Below are 22,170 nucleotides of genomic sequence, written 5' to 3' on the forward strand. Positions count from 1 at the left end.
ATATATATTTTAGGCAGAGCTTGGAAAAGTACTTTTGAACTACAACTCCCATCAGCCCCAGCCAGCATGGCCATTGGATTGGGCTGATGGGAGTTGTAGTTAAAAAAAGTAACTTTTCCAAGCCCTGATTTTAGGATCCACCCTATTATCTTGCCTATTATTTGTTTCAGTTGATTTTGATGTTGTATTTTTAAATTGTGGTAACCTGTTCTGGGACTTCTTGGTCAAGAGTGGGTGAGAAATCTAGTAAATAATGACAGGCCTGCTTTAAAAAAAAATCAAACCTGTCGCAGTAAGGAAAGTGATGGGGAAAATGTACTAGAAATGGTAGTTGCTCAATGTGTTGTCATATAACCTCCCCACAAACAAATCAGAATGTTCAATAAACCACCAGCATCATCCAGTGTGGTGTAATGGTATGGGTATTGGACTATGACCTGGGAGACCAGGGTTTTAATCCCCCCCAGCCATGAAACTCACTGGGTGGTCTTGGGCCAGTTACTGCCTCTCAGCCTAACCTACCTCACAGGGTTGATGTGAGGATAAAATTGGGAGGGGAACAGTCATGTTTGTATGCCATCTTGAGCTCCTTGGAGGAAAGGTGGGAGATAAATGTAAGAAATAAATAAACTCCCTGCAAACTTTGTTCAAGCAATTCAGGGCGAATCCTGCAGAAAGCGGCCCCTGGGGTCTGAATGGTGCAGCAAGGCTGTTCAGAGCGTCAGCTGTAGCAGGGAGGGCGGGAGCATTTGTGCCCCATTTCAGGCAGCAAAATCGCTCGGGGCGGCATGAGGCACAGAGACCTGCTGCACCTTGGGGGTACGTCACAGGTGGCTCCTCATTCCTGCTATCCTTTTGCTTAAAACCTGGACCTGGAGGAACCCTGTCTAGTTTGTTTGTTTGTTTGTGTGTGTAGCAGTATGGAACAAGGAACCAGCTGGCTGGTATCAGCACTAAATTGCAGACAAGGTCAGGATCAGGATCAGAGATTCAGTGAGGGGTGGATGGATAATCTGATTCCCAGTCCGTGGTTGCTTCCAGATGACTTCTTTGTTGAGCATTCATCCTGATTTGTTTGCACAAAAGAGTGGCGACTGGTGCCCATTAGGACTGGCAGGGCGGAAGGCCAGTAGCCCAAACAGTAGGTGGGGCCAGAGCTAATGGAAGGCGGAGCCAAAAATTTCTACTTTTGTCCTCATTTGCCTCCCTCTTGAGTTCTGCAAAGGCAACTCTGAGACAGAGGAGGAGGAGGAGGAGGAAGAGGAGGGAGGTGACAGCCGGAGCCATCTCTCCGGCCTGCATGTGAGTAGGCAGACAGGCAGCTGGAGGATGGCTGGGGGCAGGCGGAGGTTGATGGGGCATTGACCCATTCGCCCTAATGCCAGCCCTCCACAAAGTTTGCATGAAGGTTACACGATGCCGGCTGTTCAATGCGCATTCATTCTGATTTGTTTTCGGGGAGGTTAGATGATGTTGCATCACGCCTATGTTATCACACCCTTTCCAGAGCACCTGTCACTTTCCTCATCAGGCAAAGTCTGGCAGGGATTCAGATCTTCTACCCGAGTGACAGCCTTTCCCAAGAATGTGGCAGGCCAGCATCGTAACTTAGTAGTGACAGCTGGTGGCTCCATTTCAGTGGGGCAGGTGGAATCCTCTCTGGGTTTTTGTCCGTACTCAGCTCCTTGATAGTTCGGATTAAAACCTGGAGCGGATTCCGCTGCTATGGAGCCACCAGCCTCCACTGGTTACAAGCCTCGAATTTCCCAGGCACAAGAAGACCACTAATCTCAAGTGAGCTGGCTTTATAACAGAGTCCTACTTTGACACATAAGAACAGCCCCCCCTTTAAAATATCCCAAAGATGTGTTTTGGGGCTGAAAACTACACAGTGGGGAGGACAGCCTGGCTGGGAGTCCAGAGTCTGTGAGTTCAAATCACCGCTCGTGTCTCCTGGGTGTCAAGGGCCAGCTAAAGATCATCTCCACAGGGAGTGGCTCAGGGGTGACGTGCCCTGCCACCTGTGCAGCCGTGGGCAAGCTGCATAGTCCCAAGGAGCCCAGTTGCCCCCCAGCTGGTAGTTGCGGACCTGGAAGGCGCTGGCTTGTGCAGCTGTGGCAAGCTGAGCAGGCCCTAGCCAGCTGGGGAGGACTAGCCTCAGAAGGAGGCAATGGGAAACCCCCTCTGAATACCACTTACCATGAACACCCTGAACACCCTATTCATAGGGTCGCCATACGCTGGGATCGACTTGAAGGCAGTGCATCCAATTGAGAGAGGTGCAAAACGTGGAAGATGGTTGCACTCCAATTTGCACATTAGTTGAGGAGATGCAGATGAGGCCAGTTCCTATTGTCATTCTCACACAACCCTAGATTCAGCAGCACAGGTGAAGTTCAGCCGAGAGCCAGCAATAGCCAAAGGATCAGGCCACAGGATTCAACAGGACAGCGAGGGATGCGCTTTCCCAGCCCTGCTTTTTAATAGCCACCTGAAAGTTAGCAGAGAAAATGTCTTCTGTTCTGGATTTTAGGTTGCTATAAGAGGCTCAGAGGCAGAGCTAGTAACGAAAAAGTGGCCTCTTTCGTTAGGCCGGGCATAAATGTATGCACATGGGTATGTTATGCCTGAGCTGTGGATATGTTGCATGACTGTGAAACTCTTAGTGTTAGGTACCACCAAACTATCTAATGATGGAGCCCGATTGCTCCTGAAGGAGTTGTGCAGAAAAAATACACACCTTTCCCTTTGGACCAGTCGAGAGCAGGAGTGGGGAACTGTGGGCTGGTGAGCCAAGTCTGGTCAGCCAGACACTTTCGCTCAGCCTAACCTACCTCACAGGGTGGTTTTGAGAATAAAATTGGGAGGGGAAGAACCATGCACACACCCTTGTACTCCTCAGAAGAAAGGTAGGACAGAAATGTAAAAGACAGTGGGGACTAGTGGTTGTGATGTCAGTGGGGCAGTGAATCTGCTCTGGGTTTTAGTCCAAACTTTCATCACCATGGGCAGATCCTTGAAAGTTTGGACTAAAACCTGGAGTGGATTCACTGCCCCACTGACATCGGAGCACCAGTCTCCACCGTGTAATAATAATAATAATTGATAAAAAATATCCAGGCTGCTGGACCTTCCCTGTCGTGCCATGCCCACTCACAGAGAGGAAACCAAGCTGTCTCGACATTCAGGGAGTTGTAGAGCAGGGAATGGGGACTCACAACCCCAGGGGTTGAATGCAGCCCCCCAGACTTCTCTCCCCCCCCCAGGCATTCGATAGACTCTGAGGGTGTTCTTTTGTTATTAGGGTGCTGCCAAAGTTTTCTGTGGCTAAATGAGGGTAGGGATTGTATTATGATTTTGTTTTTATGCTGTGGTATACTTATTTTGATTTTCAACAAAGACCTTCAGGTAGCAAGTGACTAATAAATCTAATCAATAATAATTTTAAAAATATGTTGGTAAGTGGCCCTCAGAAGGTTGTTGAGAAGGGAATGTGGCCCTCAGGCTGAAACAGGTTCCCCACCCCTGCTCTAGAGCAGTGTTCGTCTGATGGACGGCAACTCCTATGATTCTTGACCATAGACCATGCTGGCTGAGGATGGTGGGAGTTGTAGTCCAACAACATTTGGGGACCCAACAGTGCTCTAAGGTGGTCCCCAAGAATATGGAAGATGCCCACACACACACTGCTCTGGACTTAACTGCATTTCTTCTGTTATCCCCAAGGTTCGAGAAAGGCCGGATCTACACCTACATAGGAGAGGTGGTTGTCTCCGTGAACCCCTACAAGCAGACGGAACTGTATGGGAAGGATGTGATTGAACACTACCGGGGCCGAGAGCTATACGAGAGGCCACCCCATCTCTACGCGGTGGCTGATGCCGCCTACAAGGCCATGAAGCGCCGGGCCAAAGACACTTGCATTGTCATCTCAGGTATGGGATCCCTCGTGGCCTTCTCGCTCTCAGTCACGTTGGCGCGGGTGTGTTGTCATAGTAACAGCGAGGCTTGTGCCGTCTATCTCACACTTGCTGTGACCCAACTGAAGGAATATTAGGGGATCAATCACATAGGATATGAGGCTGCCCCTGCTGTCCACTGAGAATGGTGGGGTCACCATGTCATTCGCAGACTTGCAGCGCATTGCGGGAGGCAGTGGCTCGAGCTGGTGCAGTGATCCGGCCCAAATCAGGCCGGATGTCATTGCGTGATGGCAGTGGGACTGACTTGGGATCCAACAAATCTCAGACCAGTACAGCCCTCCCCCTCCCCCCGAATTTATTTATTTATTATTTATTTAAAAGATTTCTATCCCTCCCTTCTACCCTATAATAGGGCACTCAGGGTGGCTTACAAAAATAAAATCAAACATGTACATAATAAAATTGTAAACAGTAAAATCACAAAAACATTAAAATACATAAAATACAATTAAAATATATAAAATACAATATATATATATACACACACACATATATACATATATATAGGGAGTGGTACTAAAAGGGACTACAAGGGTAAAATTTAAACATAGAAGGCATAAAATCAGTGTCAGGCTCTACCTTCACACCCTGAATGGCCTGTTTCGGGGCTTTCTACTGGCGGGGATCTCACCAGCAGCATGGCAGAAGGGAAGATAGCTCTGGAGAGCTCAGAGGCTGGCAGGACTCAGTGGAGAGAAACCTTCATCTAACTTGGCACGTAAGGGGGTTGGATTGCTCTATTAGTTAATTTATCTATTGATTCCATTTGCATAACTTTGCATATGGGTTAAGGCAATAGTTACGATGTCAGAAGCATACTTTCTCTGAGTTTTGATGGTGCACGTATGCGTCATCACAGACACCATCTTGCAAGAAGCATTCCCAAGATGAAATAAAGAGTCTTGTGGCATCTTAAACGCTAGCCAACCTATTTTGACACAAGGTTTCATGGACCAGAGTCCACTTGATCAAATGCATTTTTTTCAAGTACTGTCATCTTCTTGTGACATTGATTTGTGTGTCACCTGGAGAACAACAGTTCTTAGGCTTCTTATGAATAAAATAGAGTATGTTAAAAATATGTACACATATATATCCGGTGCCCAATTAACTGGGGAACCTTTTTAGCTGCTTCTTTAAGCTTTTAATCCAACTAATTAAATGTTACCATCTTTTGTAGATTTGGCGCTGTGCATTTTCTTAGTCACTTTACAGACTGAAGTCCCAGGCCCCAGCAGATCTTCATTCATGCCCCAGACCAGTGCTAAGCCCATTTAGCTGTGAAATGGGGCAAGCAGTAATTGAGAGAAGTGCCACTGTGCATGTGCAGAGTGCCATTTTTAATAGGAAGTGGCACTTGCAGATAAGTGGATGCATCTTCTGAGGAATGCTTTGTCTACTTCAGCTATCTGTTTTGAGTTTGCCATACCAAGACTCAGCAACTACTCTTAATGAGCCTTGTTAAGTCAAGTTGCTCCTTGAAGAAGACAACTGGGGGATGTACGACTCCATCCAACCTTCGACTGCTGCTGTGTAATGACAGGTCTGTGGTACAGAAAACAACACTCATCCATGATATGATCGTGGATGAGAACGCAGACCTAATGTGCATTACGGAAACCTGGCTGGATGAGGCCTCAGCCCCGGTGCTTGAGGCCATGTGCCCAGCCGGTTACCAGTATGCGCAGCAGCCGAGGGTTGGTAGGCGGGGAGGGGGAGTGGCAGTTATTTATCGGGAGTCTTTGATTTTTGCCACGAGACCAAGTTTGTTGACTGCATGTACTGGAGGTTGGGCTCAAAGGGCAGTTTAGGGATTCTGCTTGTGTACCGCCCACCCCGCTGCACGGCAGACTCCCTGACCGAGGTGCTTGAGGTTGTCTCTGGTGTGCGGGTCCTCTCCCCCAGCCTATTGGTTTTGGGGGATTTTAACCTGCACGCCGAGGCGGCTCTCATAGGAGCTCCTCTGGATTTCATGGAAACCATGACTTCCTGGGAACTGCACCTTAGTAATACTGAGCCCACCCATGTAGCCGGTCATGCTCTTGACCTTGTGTTTGTCTCGGGAGGGCGAGGAAGTGCTCTGAAAGTGGGGGCCGTTGTTGCTAAACCCGTGCCATGGTCAGATCACTATCTGGTAAATATAGATCTCTCAATGCCACACACCCTCCACAGGGGACAGGGACCTATTAGAATGGTCCGCCCCAGACACCTGATGGAGCCTAAGGGATTCCTGAATGCGATGGGAGATTTGGAGTTGTCTGAAGGTCGCCCGGTCGAAACCCTGGTGACGGAGTGGAATAGGGAGATCACCGGAGCTATAGACCGGGTGGCTCCGAAACGTCCTCTCCCCCTGAATAGAACTCAGACTGCACCCTGGTATACACCACAGCTGCGAGGTCTGAGACGGGAGGTGAGACGACTAGAGCGCCGGTGGCGGAAATCTCGCCCCGAAGGCGATCGGACACTGGTTAGAGCAGCAATAGCAGCCTACCAAGTGGCAACAAAGGCAACAAAGAGAGATTTCTTTGCTGCCTCTATTGTGTCTGCAGAGTGTTGTCCCAGGAGGTTGTTCCAAGTGGTCCGAAGCCTGGTCGGTCCAGTTGCGCAGGAACCCATGGAACATTCTAAAGCCTCCTGTGACACATTTTCCAAACACGTTGCAGATAAAATTGAGTGCCTGAAGAGCACGATTCCGTATACCGTGGATACAGGCAGTATGCCAGAGTCGGCCAGTTGCATTCCGGTCCGGTGGGATCGGTTTCAGCCTCTTCCCTCTGAGGAAGTGGACAAGGTGCTCTCTACTATGAGGCCGACCACTTGTTTGCTTGATCCTTGCCCTACATGGCTCATTTTGGGCTGTAAAGAGGAACTAAGCGAAGGGATCAAGGCAGTGGTGAATGCTTCCTTAGAAGAAGGGGCAGTGCCATTAGCCCTCAAGGAGGCGGTAATAAAGCCCATTCTGAAAAAGTCCTCCTTGGATCCCCAAGAGTTGAACAACTTTCGCCCAGTCTCTAATCTACCATTCTTGGGCAAGGTGATCGAGCGAGTGGTGGCCAATCAGTTACAGACACACTTGGATGAAGCAGATTATTTGGATCCGTTCCAATCGGGCTTCAGGACTGGACATGGAACTGAAACAGCCTTGGTTGCTCTGGTGGATGATTTAAGGAGGGCATTGGATAAGGGAGAACATACATTCCTTGTCCTCCTGGATCTCTCAGCGGCTTTCGATACCGTCGACCACGGTATCCTTCTAGATCGCCTGAAGAGAATGGGAATAGGGGGCACTGTTTTACGGTGGTTCCGTTCCTATCTCTCAGATAGACATCAACGGATGGCATTGGGGGATGAGGTTTCAGACCCTTGGCCTCTCAATTGTGGTGTGCCACAGGGTTCTATCCTCTCCCCCATGCTATTCAACATCTATGTAAAGCCGCTGGGAGCCATCATCAGGAGATTTGGGCTGCGGTGTCACCAATATGCGGATGACACCCAGCTCTATCTCTCGTTTAAGTCCTCACCAGAGTTGGCTGTGGAGACCATTTCCAAGTGCCTGGAGTCAGTAAGTGAATGGATGGGAGGAAATAGGCTGAAGCTAAACCCTGACAAGACCGAGGTACTGCTTGTGGGAGACAGGAAAAGATTAGGAGCTTTAGACCTGGTGCTCAATGGGGTAAAACTGCCCCTGAAGGACCAGGTCCGCAGCCTCGGGGTCATTCTTGATTCCCAGCTGTCCATGGAGGCTCAGGTCTCGGCAGTGAGCCGGGCAGCTTGGTATCAATTACATCTGATACAGAGGCTGCGACCCTACCTTCCTGTTCATCTCCTCCCACGGGTGGTGCATGACCTGGTCTCCTCTCGCTTGGACTACTGTAATGCGCTCTACGTTGGGTTACCCTTGAAAACGGTCCGGAAATTACAGCTGGTACAGAACGCGGCGGCACGTTTGATTAAGAACAGCCGTCGCCGTGATCACATCACCCCAGTGTTAGAAGACCTACACTGGTTACCAGTTGTCTACCGGGTCCAATTCAAGGTGTTGGTGTTAACCTTTACAGCCCTATACGGTCTCGGCCCAGTTTATCTGAAGGAACGCCTCCAGCATCAACAAATGAGCCACCTGACGAGATCAGCCACTCAAGACCTTCTCTCGGTCCCACCAGTTAAAACAGCTAGGCTGGTGTGGACCAGAGAGAGGGCATTTTCGATCGTGGCCCCCACCCTCTGGAACTCTCTGCCTTATGATCTCCGCCATGCCCCCTCCCTGCCGAGTTTTCGCCAAGCTTTGAAAACCTGCTATTCAGGCAGGCCTACTAGATCCCTATCTGTTATGGTTATGGGTGGTCTTAGTTTAAATTGTATTAAGGTTCTTGTTTTTATATGTGTATTTTATATATTGTATTTATTTTAATTTGTACGCCGCCTAGAGTGGCCGCTCATGCGGCCAGATAGGCGGCTTAGAAATAAAATTTTATTATTATTATTATTTGCACTGTACACTTTGATGTGTTCTAACCTGAGCCCAGTCTACACATACAGCAGAATGAGATGGTCCAGTCCTGAACCAATTAATGGGATGAATGGCCTAGGGAGGTGGTGGGCTCTCCAACATTGGAGACATTCAAGAGGCAGATGGACAGCCACCTGTCCAGTATGCTTGAAGCTGGATTCCTGCATTGAGCAGTGTGGTGGGCTGGATGGCCTTGTGGGCCCCTTCCAACTCTACCATGGTTCTGTGAAAGGGTACTATGGATTGTACAATTTCAGATTGCAGGGTTTTTTTGCACATTATTAAATTCTCTCCAACAACGCCAAATTTCCTGTAAGTAGAAACTAGCATGGGAGGGACTTTTCATCGCAGGCTTTTATTTGCTTGTTACGGGTTTTTTTCTGCGCAAGTGAGCATTCAAATGATGTAAAACTCACACACATACCCTTGCAGTCTGAAGTGGTGCATTCCACTCTGCTACCTCCCCCTTCTGCTGCATGTGTAGGCCAGCGCTAGTTATCTCCCACTTCCGTTCCCTTTCTCAGTGCATTGATCTGCCTTGTAGGGGAAAGTGGAGCGGGGAAGACAGAAGCCAGCAAGTATATCATGCAGTATATTGCTGCCATCACAAACCCCACCCAGAGGGCAGAGGTGGAAAGGTAAGTGGCTAAAATGGAGAGACAGACTGCTTCTGGATAGGGAGGTTCCACACTTCCATTCCTAGTTGTCACTATGGTTAATAGCCATGGAAAGACTTGCCCTTCACTGCTGGAGGTAAGTTAGATCTAGCAGGGCTGCTTGTATGTCCCATCCCCCCTTCTTGGGAACTGGAGCAGGAGAGGGAGAGGAGCACGCTTTACATCAGGGGTGGGCAGTCATCAGGCTTGCAGGATCTCCTTTGTTGACCCTGAGGACCGTCCTACTCTGTGAGGAGACACAAGGCTCAGGCACTGCTCAAAAACCACAAAGTTCTGATGTTGCTTCAGCAAGGCTGCGTACACACCGTACGTTTGAAGCACATTCTTTCCCCCAAAGAATCCAGGGAACTGTAGTTTGTTAAGGGTGCTGGGAATTGTAGCTCTGTAAGGGGAAAATAATGTGCTTTAAATGCTCTTTGAAGGCATGGTGCGTACACAGCCCAAGAAACAAAGGGCAGATCCACGCATGCAGTTAAAGCACATCCAACGCAGTGTAAAGCATGGCAGTCACCCCCTGGCCCTCACGTTTGGCATCCCTTCTTCTCGACATCCTCCCTGCTTCCTCCCAGGGTGAAGAATGTCTTGCTGAAGTCCAACTGTGTCCTGGAGGCCTTTGGCAACGCCAAGACCAACCGCAATGACAACTCCAGCCGGTTTGGCAAGTACATGGACATCAATTTTGACTTCAAAGGGGACCCCACCGGGGGGCACATCAACAACTATCTCCTGGAGAAGGTACAGTGGAACGTGGTTGGGTCATCTGGCTCAGGATTGCCTAGACTAGGGGTTCCCAAACGTTTCCCCGCAATGGGGGTCTTGGTGGAGCACTTGTTATGACACGTGTCCTTGGGAACCTGAGTGTGTGAACTTGCCACCCACATGTCCCATGAAACACACCTCCTTGAGAGGAGGGGGATCACTTGCTAGGGATAAAACAAGTGCTTTGCCCTGAAGTGTGCCTAAATGGTGCATGTATAACCCAAGAAATCCAGGTCCAAACCAGACTAAAGCAAAGCTTTCTTTTTTTGATAGAAAAGAGCAGAATAGCATTACAAAATTACTGGGTGCGTGGCAGCATTAATCATTGCTATCCTAACCCATTCATAACTTTAAACTAAAGAGATCAAAGGACCCTGTTACTATAAAGAGTGACAGGTAGGCGAGATTACCTATCCTAGGCCCAGGAGTGGGCAGCAGAGTACAGCTACAGCTGAAGTGGTGTGGAAGAGCTCTGACCCAAAATCAGGAAGGATTCTGTTTGTCTCAAGGCTGGTGCCGAGACACAAAATCCCTTCCTGGTTCTCTCCCTGCAGTCCTGCGTGGAGAGCGCTGTTACCCGTGTTGGAGCTCAGATCGCCATTACCCCCCTTCCTCCAACTCAAGCCTCTTTTTAAAAGCCTCTTTTTCTCTCTCACCCCCCTGCCAAGGAGGGGTCTGGGTATGAGGTGATTTCGTATCTGTGTGCATGTTTATTGCTGACCCTGAGAAACTCGGGCTACTTTCTAATGCTTGCTTGAACAATGGGATGATTCTGCTAGTCGTGGGGGAAATCTGCCAAGGAGAAGATAACATTTATTCCAGTTGCTCTTGGTTATTTTTGTTGCCCACTGGATGGCCTTGAGCTGCCCCTTTTCATAGTAGCTCAGGATTGCACAATGAGTCACACAAGGGAGGTGTGGAGTGGGAATTATAGTCCATTAGGCTCCAGGGCTTTGCACCTAACGATTATTTTCTGCCTATTGTAGCATTTGTAATTCCATAGAATTCATGCTGTAATACGATACAATATTAGAAATAGGAGAAGCGATCAAATGCATTTCAAAATCAATATGACTGTTGCATGCGATGGATGTGCAGTCTCCTGCCTTCAACCAGAAACCCACAGCCAAGCTGTGAACCACCTGAATGAAGCTTGCGGACCGCTGGTGGTCCATGGACCACAGTTTGGGAACCCCTGGTCTAGACTGACTGGGGGCGGCCCTCCTGGGTTTTATAGAAGGGGCTTTTCCCAACCCTAGCTGGAGATGTCCAGGGAACTGAGCACGGGACATTCTCCATGCAGAACAGATGCTCAGCCACTGAGCAACAACGGCCCTTCCCAATACTCTGTCCTCTTCCAGCTAAGATTTTGCTGCCTGTGTTACTCATGATAGATTTAGGATTAGCCAGCTGTGTGCCAGAAGTGATTTAAAAAATACGAGCTTTGTGTAAGGATGCCATAGTGAAAAGATTCCCATGCTGAGGAGAGGGCTTGACTAGATGACTTCCAGGGTCCCTTCCAACTCCAAAATTCTATGATGCTGTGTTATCAGTGGCTGGAATTCTCCCCATTAGGGGACCTTAATATTCTAAGTCTGTGACAGTAATTCTACAAATGTCCATTAATTTGCACACTTCCCATCATTTGCAAATATGCAAATTCCTCTTTTGCAGAATTTGCCTGAATCTTGTCTCTGCTACTAGGGAACTGTGGGGCAGCCCTCAGCCTCCCCCTTCCATCTGCAATATAAGGATACTAATATGGAGCTATCTTATAAGGTTGTTGTAACAATGGGATAAACTTCATGAAGCATTTTGCACATTTGGAAGAAGAATACACAGATGGTGAAATCTCCTTTGTTGGAGGATTTCGAGTTGAGGTTGGGTGGCTGCCATTCAGGAATGCTGTCGTAGGACATTTCCTGCACCAGCTAGTTGGACTAGTTGGACTAGATGACCTTTGAGAACCCTTCCAACTCTATGATTCTGAAAATGCTTATTATTATTACATATTATGTAATAATATATAGTAATCCCAGTGCTGGGAAGGAGTCAGTGGTCGTGGTGCACGTTGGCACCAACGACATGGGGAAATGCAGCCGTGAGGTCCTGGAAGCAAAATTTAGGTTGCTAGGTAGGATGCTGAAAGCCAGGACCTCCAAGGTGGCTTTCTCTGAAATGCTACCGGTTCCACGCGCAGGACCAGCCAGACAGGCCCAGCTTCGCAGTCTCAATGCGTGGATGAGACGATGGTGTCGGGTGGAAGGGTTTGGATTTGTTAGGCACTGGGGAACATTTTGGGACAAGCCGGGCCTGTACAAAAGGGACAGGCTCCACTTGAACCAGAATGGAACCAGACTGCTGGCACTTAAAATTAAAAAGGTGGCAGAGCAGCTTTTAAACTGACTGAGGGGGGAAACCCGACAGGAGCTGAGAAAGGTCCGGTTCGGAATAAACCTCCCCCCTGGGATAAAAACCAAAGAAATGATGAAATTTTAAAGGGGGTAGGCCTAGAAGTAGGCATTATGAGAGCAGGGGCACAGGATATAAATTCAGAAGAGCAAAATTACCGCAGGCCTAACCACAAGTGCCAAAGACACTTGAAGAGAGACACTGCTTACAAGTGCCTGTACGCTAATGCTAGGAGCCTGCGAACCAAGATGGGAGAACCGGAGTGCTTGGTCTTAGAGAAAAGCATTGATATATTGAGCATAACGGAGACCTGGTGGAATGGAGAAAACCAGTGGGATACGGTTATCCCTGGATATAAACTATATCGGAAGGACTGGGAAGGACGTATTGGTGGCGGAGTCGCTCTATACGTGAAAGAAGGCATTGAATCCAGCAAGCTCGAAACCCCAAAAGAGGCAGACTCCTCCACAGAATCGTTGTGGGTGGTGATACCATGCCCCAGGAGGGACTTAATACTGGGAACGATCTATCGTCCCCCTGATCAAAATGCTCAGGGAGACCTTGAGATGAGATATGAAATTGAGGAAGCATCCAAACTAGGAAATGTGGTAGTAATGGGTGACTTCAACTACCCGGACATAGACTGGCTGCATATGTGTTCCAGTCATGACAAGGAAGCAAAGTTTCTAGATATTCTAAATGACTATTCCCTAGACCAGTTGGTCATGGAACCGACCAGAGGGACGGCAACCCTGGACTTAATCCTCAGTGGGGACCGGGACCTGGTGCGAGATGTAAGTGTTGTTGAACCGATTGGGAGCAGTGACCACAGTGCTATTAAATTAAACATACATGTAACTGGCCAATTGCCAAGAAAATCCAACACGGTCACATTTGACTTCAAAAGAGGAAACTTCACAAAAATGAGGGGATTGGTAAAAAGAAAGCTGAAAAACAAAGTCCAGAGGGTCACATCACTCGAAAATGCTTGGAAGTTGTTTAAAAACACTATATTAGAAGCTCAACTGGAGTGCATACCGCAGATCAGAAAAGGTACCGCCAGGGCCAAGAAGATGCCAGCATGGTTAACGAGCAAAGTCAAGGAAGCTCTTAGAGGCAAAAAGTCTTCCTTCAGAAAATGGAAGTCTTGTCCGAATGAAGAAAATAAAAAAGAACACAAACTCTGGCAAAAGAAATGCAAGAAGACAATAAGGGATGCTAAAAAAGAATTTGAGGAGCACATTGCTAAGAACATAAAAACCAACAACAAAAAATTCTATAAATACATTCAAAGCAGGAGACCATCTAGGGAGACGATTGGACCCTTGGATGATAAGGGAGTCAAAGGTGTACTAAAGAACGATAAGGAGATTGCAGAGAAGCTAAATGAATTCTTTGCATCTGTCTTCACAGTGGAAGATATAGGACAGATCCCTGAACCTGAACTAACATTTGCAGGAAGGGATTCTGAGGAACTGAGACAAATAGTGGTAACGAGAGAGGAAGTTCTAAGCTTAATGGACAATATAAAAACTGACAAATCACCGGGCCCGGATGGCATCCACCCAAGAGTTCTCAAAGAACTCAAAGGTGAAATTGCTGATCTGCTAACTAAAGTATGTAACTTGTCCCTTGGGTCCTCCTCCGTGCCTGAGGACTGGAAAGTGGCAAATGTAACACCAATCTTCAAAAAGGGATCCAGAGGGGATCCCGGAAATTACAGGCCAGTTAGCTTAACTTCTGTCCCTGGAAAACTGGTAGAAAGTATTATTAAAGCTAGATTAACGAAGCACATAGAAGAACAAGCCTTGCTGAAGCAGAGCCAGCATGGCTTCTGCAAGGGAAAGTCCTGTCTCAGTAACCTATTAGAATTCTTTGAGAGTGTCAACAAGCATATAGATAGAGGTGATCCAGTGGACATAGTGTACTTAGACTTTCAAAAAGCGTTTGACAAGGTACCTCACCAAAGGCTACTGAGGAAGCTTAGCAGTCATGGAATAAGAGGAGAGGTCCTCTTGTGGATAAGGAATTGGTTGAGAAGCAGAGAGTAGGAATAAACGGACAGTTCTCCCAATGGAGGGCTGTAGAAAGTGGAGTCCCTCAAGGATCGTTATTGGGACCTGTACTTTTCAACTTGTTCATTAATGACCTAGAATTAGGAGTGAACAGTGAAGTGGCCAAGTTTGCTGATGACACTAAATTGTTCAGGGTTGTTAAAACAAAAAGGGATTGCGAAGAGCTCCAAAAAGACCTCTCCAAACTGAGTGAATGGGCAGAAAAATGGCAAATGCAATTCAATATAAACAAGTGTAAAATTATGCATATTGGAGCAAAAAATCTTAATTTCACATACACGCTCATGGGGTCTGAACTGGCGGTGACCGACCAGGAGAGAGACCTCGGGGTTGTAGTGGACAGCACGATGAAACTGTCGCCCCAGTGTGCGGCAGCTGTGAAAAAGGCAAATTCCATGCTAGCAATAATTAGGAAAGGTATTGAAAATAAAACAGCCGATATCATAATGCCGTTGTATAAATCTATGGTGCGGCCGCATTTGGAATACTGTGTACAGTTCTGGTCGCCTCATCTCAAAAAGGATATTATAGAGTTGGAAAAGGTTCAGAAGAGGGCAACCAGAATGATCAAGGGGATGGAGCGACTCCCTTACGAGGAAAGGTTGCAGCATTTGGGGCTTTTTAGTTTAGAGAAAAGGCGGGTCAGAGGAGACATGATAGAAGTGTATCAAATTATGCATGGCATTGAGAAAGTGGATAGAGAAAAGTTCTTCTCCCTCTCTCATAATACTAGAACTCGTGGACATTCAAAGAAGCTGAATGTTGGAAGATTCAGGACAGACAAAAGGAAGTACTTCTTTACTCAGCGCATAGTTAAACTATGGAATTTGCTCCCACAAGATGCAGTAATGGCCACCAGCTTGGATGGCTTTAAAAGAAGATTAGACAAATTCATGGAGGACAGGGCTATCAATGGCTACTAGCTGTGATGGCTGTGCTGTGCCACCCTAGTCAGAGGAGCATGCTTCTGAAGACCAGTTGCTGGAAGCCTCAGGAGGGGAGAGTGTTCTTGCACTCGGGTCCTGCTTGCGGGCTTCCCCCAGGCACCTGGTTGGCCACTGTGAGAACAGGATGCTGGACTAGATGGGCCACTGGCCTGATCCAGCAGGCTCTTCTTATGTTCTTATGTTCTTATATTATGTAGAGGCAGGCTCAGGACTGTGGTGATCGGTTGACCTTTATAAAGGCATGCTGTCTGGAAGTTCTTGAGAGTTAGTTGGGTTCAGTAGATATGAGCCCCTCAGACTTCATGGTGCCTGTGTATACGTACACAACAAAATGTGGTGATCTGTGGTGTCAGCACTTAGGACTACGCTGGCACATTTGGAGGTATCCATAGTACAGGGCTGTAATGTGTGTAATGCTGTTCTGGGGATGTACAATACAGATGCAGAAATTGATTCTACTGAGTGCAGGATTCAGCATTTCAGCTTTCGTTGTTTTTTTTTTAACGTTTCTAGTCCTTAAGGGGGTAGATATGAGCTTGAAGGTGTCAGGGCACTGTCTGGTGAAGTATTCTGGGTAAAACATCCAGTTGTTGGGTTCTAGTCTACAACGTAGCTTTGTGCCTTTCCTCCTGAGCTGCCGAACACGATGTATGATAAGCAAATATATTAAAACGTGTTTTAATTCACATTATTGGCTGTAGAGCTGAGCTGTTTATTTTAGCCCTGAATATGGTCTTGTCACATCAGGGACTCCCCACACCTAACCTAGGAAGCACAGCAAAATTCCTGTCTCTATTTTTTCCATTTTTAGCAGCATATTACTTTTTCTCTGTGACACTGAGGCCTAGAAACTTTCCTGTAAATAAAAGCAGAGATTCTCAGGATTCTGCTCAAGGAGGTAGATGCCTCGATCCATTCTCCATGATGCAGACGTGGTCACACAGATTTCCAGATGATCTGCATGTAGAATTTCAGTGTCAAGAATGTTGAGAGTGGACTGCTGTTCTATTCCATCTCGGCAAGAATTCTGTCTAACTCAAAATCTTGCATGGTCTGCACCAGAAGTGGTTGGTGCAGTCAAAAGATCACCCTGTGATGCCTTTTGGGTCTTCCCTTCCCTTGCAGTCTCGCATCCTCAAACAGCAACCAGGAGAGAGAAACTTCCATGCCTTCTATCAGGTGAGCAGAATTCCAGAAGAGGAGCCAACATTTCCCCTTCCTGCTGAGATTGCTTGTTATAACTTTATGTGTTGCCTTATACCCGAAGGTCTCAAAGTGACCTACATAGTAAACAAATAAATATTAAAAATCACTGCTGGCTGGTACCCCTTTGGGATTGGTGGGGCAGTAGGCCAGGAAACCAACAGTCGGATGAGCCAGGGTCAATGACAGGTGGAACCAACTAATTCTAGTTTGATCCCACAAGCCACGCTTTTTTAAATGTTCTCTAGATTTCCACTGTGTATACAGTCTGCCTTCCTAGCAGTTTATTCCCATTCTGTGGGAGTTTGCCTTCTTCCTCTTCCCTTCTTGTCCCTTTTTCCTTTTGTGTCATACCTTGCATTAATTATTTCATTTTATTATTGCATTTATATCCCACCGTTCCTCCAAAAAAGAGCCCAGGGCAGCAAACAAGTGATAAAACAAGAAATTACACTGTGTAATCATGGGATGTATGTCAGCTGCTCTAGGAGTCTTTCCGGCAGGTTAAAAATGCTCTAATTAATCATAAAGGAATAATAAACTCAGCTCAAGCCTGTATGAAGTGGCATGTGACTTTCCTGTTCTGCTTCCTTCATACTCTAACCAAGAAACACAAGCAGCTACGGTTTAGTCATAGTTCGCACGAAAATGGAAATGGACTGCCGTCAAGTCGATCCTGACTTATGGCGACCCTACGAATAGCGATTTCCTGGTAAGCGGTATTCAGAGGGGGTTTCCCATTGCCTCCCTCCCTACCAGCTCTTCATAGTTTGCACAGTGGTGGTAAAACTTCAGGCTACACCACTTCAGACTTCAGGAAGGGACTCTCCACACAGTGCTCTTCCATTAAAAAATCCCTGCACATAGTAAACATAGAAACAGGCTCTAACTTCTCCCTGACATTTTCTATGTGTGAGGTTTGTGTTCCCCCATGGTGAAGCATTCTATCATGTCTGCAGCATGGTGGTAGAGCCCAGACAGAGTTTTCTTACTTAACGAAACCTACACCACTATCATGGACAGTCATCATGAGGTCTAGTAACTTACTGGTTTTAAAAACATATACTGGGTTTTTTTGGTGTGCATGTTATCCCTTATTCCACAATTTTACAGTGTTATTGCGGTTCCTTTGCATCATGCCTCCTTCCTTTCCTGCTTTCCCCTGGTGCCTTGCATGTCATGTTTTCTTCCAGCGGCACAGCTTTCAGAGCCTGGCTGCACAAACTTGGATTGGAAAGCTGCATGAGCTGTTGACAAGGGAGTTCTTGTTCCTTACAGTTGCTTCTTGGAGCCTCGGATGTGTTGCTGGATTCCCTCCACCTCAGCAGGGATCCTGCGGCTTACAGGTTTACCAGAGAGGGCGCCAATGACAATGTAAGTTTCCCATGGGCTAATTTAAAAAATCACTTTTTAAAAATGCTTCTGGCCTCTCCCAGCTTTCCCCAGACAAACCAATCAACACACATCTGATTGATCTACAGATGTCTTGGTGCAGAAAGAGGGGGGAGTGCTATTGTGTGCATGCCCTACTTTGGGGCTTTCCACAGGCACCAGACTGGCCACTGTGAAAACAGGATGTTGGCCTGAATAGGTCTTTGGCCTGATCTAGCAGGACTGTTCTGACGTGATCCCATCTTGAGATTTCACCTGCATTTGCACTCATTCACAAATCTGGATATGAATTGCTGCAGGAGTCACCAACTCTTTTAGACTTGTGGGCACATTTGTGTTTTTTGAAAGAGTGCCGTAAGCATCACCCCCTTCTGGTTAGTTCTCTCCCCCTCTCCATAGTCAGCCTTCCCCTCCCCCCTAGACAGAAAGAAAGTATACATGCACATACTTCGCTTTCCCAAGGGTTCCAAGTTAAAGTTGGATCCCGCCAAATTAGTCTGAGCCTTGAAAAGCCCAAAGCACTGAAAGTTCCTCCTTCAGCTCAATGTGTTTTTCAAGGGGGGAAAAGGTAACTACCCTCAGCACTTCATGACCAAAGGAGCAGAGAGTGGGAGGTTCAGGGGTTTTGTGGGTGCTAGGGGAAGACCTCAAGATTCCCACTGCACGCACAGCTGGGGATGTCAGAGAATTCTGATGAAAATTGAAATGGGAACAAAAATTGCTGATGTTGGCTTATTTGTCTCATGTCCAGAACAGAAATTGATCCAGTGAATGTGATCTAGCTGTTGCCGTTGCCTTTAGTCTGCAAATAATACGTAATTGATTATGGCTTTCTCCGGTTTACATTGCATTTCCTTTGCTTTGAAATGAATGGGATGGGACAACATAACATAGTAATATAACTGAAGTAATTGGCATAATTAGCATCTTGGACAGATCCATCTGTCAGGAATGCTTTGATTTGGATTCCTGCATTGAGCAGGGGGTTGGACTTGATGGCCTTATAGGCCCCTTCCAACTCTGCTATTCTATGATTCTATGATTCAGAGTTCGGACTAAAACCTGGACCAGATTCATTGCCCCATTGACATTGGAGCCACTGGTCTCCACTGGTATCAAGTGTAGGGCAGGTGGATGTGACACGCCTGAAATGGCATAACAGGCCAAATGGGGATGTGGGGAGACCTGGCAGGCCTAATAAAGCCCACAGGCGGGAGGTTGCCCACTACCGCCTTAGTCCATCAATGGCTTGTTTTCAGCTGCAATCATGAACCACAAGCCTTCAAGCAGCTTTGAAGCAGGGGATGAGGGCGTTCCTCCCCATCTCTCAAATACTGCAGCCCAGCATTTGGTATTCAGAGAGGCCTACACTGAAAGGCTGTTGTTTCCCCTTTGCTATCCAGGTTGTAAATATGCCAGAATGTTTTAACTGTGTTAAGGAGCTACTAAATCAGTGACAAGTGATCTTGATTACATGGACAAGGGTGATGCCATATTGGGGGTGTTTGGTTAGGATGGCCGGATGCTAAAGAAGGCGGGGCTCCTGTACTTTTAATTGCTGTGTAGAAGAGAGGGTTGCTGCACAGCAGTTAAAGATGCAGGAGTCTTGTTCCCCTCCCCTCTTATGGTCACCCTATGCTAAACTGAATTTTTGGGGAGAAGAGGGATTCCATTCCCCATTTCAGCCCAAGGATCCCTGTGTGCTACACTGCAGAGATCTGCGACTTTGAGCATTTTTTCTGGTTAGTCCTAAAAACCTGAACTTGTCTGTGTGTGATGGAAGGATGGGACAATCAAGGATTTCAGGGTTTGCCCCATGACGTTACAAGTTTCATATAACCGGATACCCAAACAATTTTTTTGTTGGTAAAACCTGCCCCTACCCTGGGATCCAAGGTAACATTTTAGCAGAGCTTGGAAAAGTTACTTTTTTGAACTACAACTCCCATCACCCCCAGCCAGCATGGCCACTGGATTGGGCTGATGGGAGTTGTAGTTCAAAAAAGTAACTTTTCCAAGCTCTGCATTTTAAGCAGTTTTCCTGGTGGGGTTTTTTTTGGAGGGGGTGGATGGGTGGATTTCAGTTACTCACTGCTCTTGCAGTCCCCCCGAACTGCCACTATGTGGCACTGATATTTCATTTCCAGCTGAACGCTTTGAATTCCCACCTGGTCTCAGAGGCAATATGTGGAATTAAAAGCGGCATATCTGAATTGGTTTGTCAAACTCCTAAAAGGCCCTTGGAGGGTTAAGAAATGTGACTTGGGAGCTTTCCACAAGAAGTGACAATGATCAGATGGGGGGGGTAAAGCACGCACAGACTGTTTACACAAGGTCTGCCCAACTCGATAGTAACTAGAAATGAGAATGAACAGGGTGGGGTGGGTGGGGGCTCCTGTGTTTTTGATCTTTAAGCAACAGGGATAGTTTTGGAAGGTGCTACTGCAGAGGTGAAAAAAGTTGTAGGGGTGGTGCCATCTCTGTCTCTGCAGACTTCAAAACTAGGTGAGGGCCCTTTAACCAGCTAGCCAGCTCCTCCAGGGATGTGCCCGACTCCAGGTTTGGTCAGCTTATGTAAACCTCCCATTGGCTCCATTTCGGAGCAGTGTAGTCTGCTCTGGGATTTGCACCTTGGACAGCTCCTAGAAAGTCTGGACTAAATCCTGGAGCGGATTTCACTGCCTCACTGATGTGTAGCCATCAGCCACCATCGCCCTAGCTTCCTGCAGAGACAACATCCCCTATAGCTGCCTTATCAGGTCCATTGGAGCTATCCAAGGTCCTGTTTGTTCTCTTCTTGACTGGACTCTGCAGTCAAGCTCCCATAGAGCTGGGCAGGCAGAAATTCTTTTCCTGGGCAGCTACTAGAGGACCGAGGGCTCCTGTCTCTCCTCCTCCTCCCTGCAATGGGTCATAAATAAATTTTGGGAGGCCTCTTCTATGAGCTAAACTGGCCAGCCATGGCTGTTCCTCAAGGAGGACTGGTAGACCTGTCCTTTAGACTTCTATTTCTATTGGATGCGTTTTTCAGGTTCTTGTAGAAGATTGTTTGCTTTTTAACTGGTTTTTAATGTATAGGTATGTTTTTAGGTTTTATTGGCTGTATTTGCTTTTTACCTGGTTTTTACGTAAGTCGCTTTGGGTCACTTTGGTGAGAAAAGCAAAATAACCATCATCATCATCATCATCATCATCAATTCGTCCTCAACTTGGACCTGAATGGTCCTCCGATAGCTACAGCTCTATAGGTTAATTTTTTAAAAGATTGGAGTGGGACAGAGATTTGGGCCCACAGCCATATGGACCAGGGCTTCTAAGGGTGTGCTTTCCATTGGGACAGTGTTCTAGCTGAAATTTCTACAACTAGTGTTGGTAGCTCCTTCACCCAAACACCTTCCTCTGTGGATGGCGGCCCTCCAGATGTTGTTGGACTCCAACTCCTCCAGCCCCAGCCAGCATGTCCAATGGCTAAGGGCAGCCTCCCCCAACCTGATGCCTCCGGGTGTTTCAGATTACTATTCCTGTCAAGAGTTCCTATGAAGACATTAGCTTACTCCTGTTAAGAACAGATTGGTGAAAGAATGAACTCAAATCGACAGCGGCCTGTTACATTGACGGAGTGCTTTCCAACAGGCACCAACTAACAGATCCCGTCCTACTCCAGATTGTCTCTTCCAGGCTCCCTTGTGGAGAATGTCAGAGCCTCCAAGGGCCAACCCTCTGCCTGAAGACAGGCGCTCCTTCTCCATTTCATAGCCTCCAGATTGGTGATGTGCAGTGGGAGTCATCTGGTTGCTCAGGTGAAGGCACCTGTAAGGGTCTGTGCTCTGGTGCTGCATGCCATGGTGGAACTGGAGGTGCAATTTATTTATTTGTTTGCTTATTTATTAAATTTATATCCCACCCTTCCTCCCAGAAGGAGCACAGGGCGGCAAACAAAGCACTGAAAACACTCCAAAACATCTTAAAAACAGACTTTATAATATATTAAAACAAAACCTCATTAAAAACATATTAAAACAAAACATATTTTTTTTTAAAAAAAGCTTTAAAAACATCTTAAAAAGCAACTCCAGCACAGACTCAGACTGGGATAAGGTCTCTATTTAAAAGGCTTGTTGAAAGAGGAAGGTCTTCAGGAGCAATGGTCTTCCTGTCTTCATCAACCAGCTCTGAGCCCTGACTGAGCTCTCCATCTGGTGCTCTTGCAGC

General features: G+C 47.1%; 1 protein-coding gene across 3 annotated transcripts in view; it reads left to right on the forward strand.

Moving 5' to 3' along the window:
* Positions 1–22,170, forward strand: part of MYO1G (myosin IG) — a 113,110-nt gene that overhangs the window by 4,680 nt on the left and 86,260 nt on the right. For all 3 annotated transcript variants that reach the window (XM_061586918.1, XM_061586920.1, XM_061586921.1), the window contains exons 2-6: positions 3,727–3,935; positions 9,038–9,131; positions 9,740–9,905; positions 16,489–16,542; positions 17,845–17,940. In XM_061586918.1, coding sequence (XP_061442902.1) covers positions 3,727–3,935; positions 9,038–9,131; positions 9,740–9,905; positions 16,489–16,542; positions 17,845–17,940 — 619 coding nt within the window. The remainder of the gene's footprint in view (positions 1–3,726; positions 3,936–9,037; positions 9,132–9,739; positions 9,906–16,488; positions 16,543–17,844; positions 17,941–22,170) is intronic.

Source organism: Rhineura floridana, chromosome 10 (assembly GCF_030035675.1).
Source record: "Rhineura floridana isolate rRhiFlo1 chromosome 10, rRhiFlo1.hap2, whole genome shotgun sequence".
NCBI lineage: Eukaryota > Metazoa > Chordata > Lepidosauria > Squamata > Rhineuridae > Rhineura > Rhineura floridana.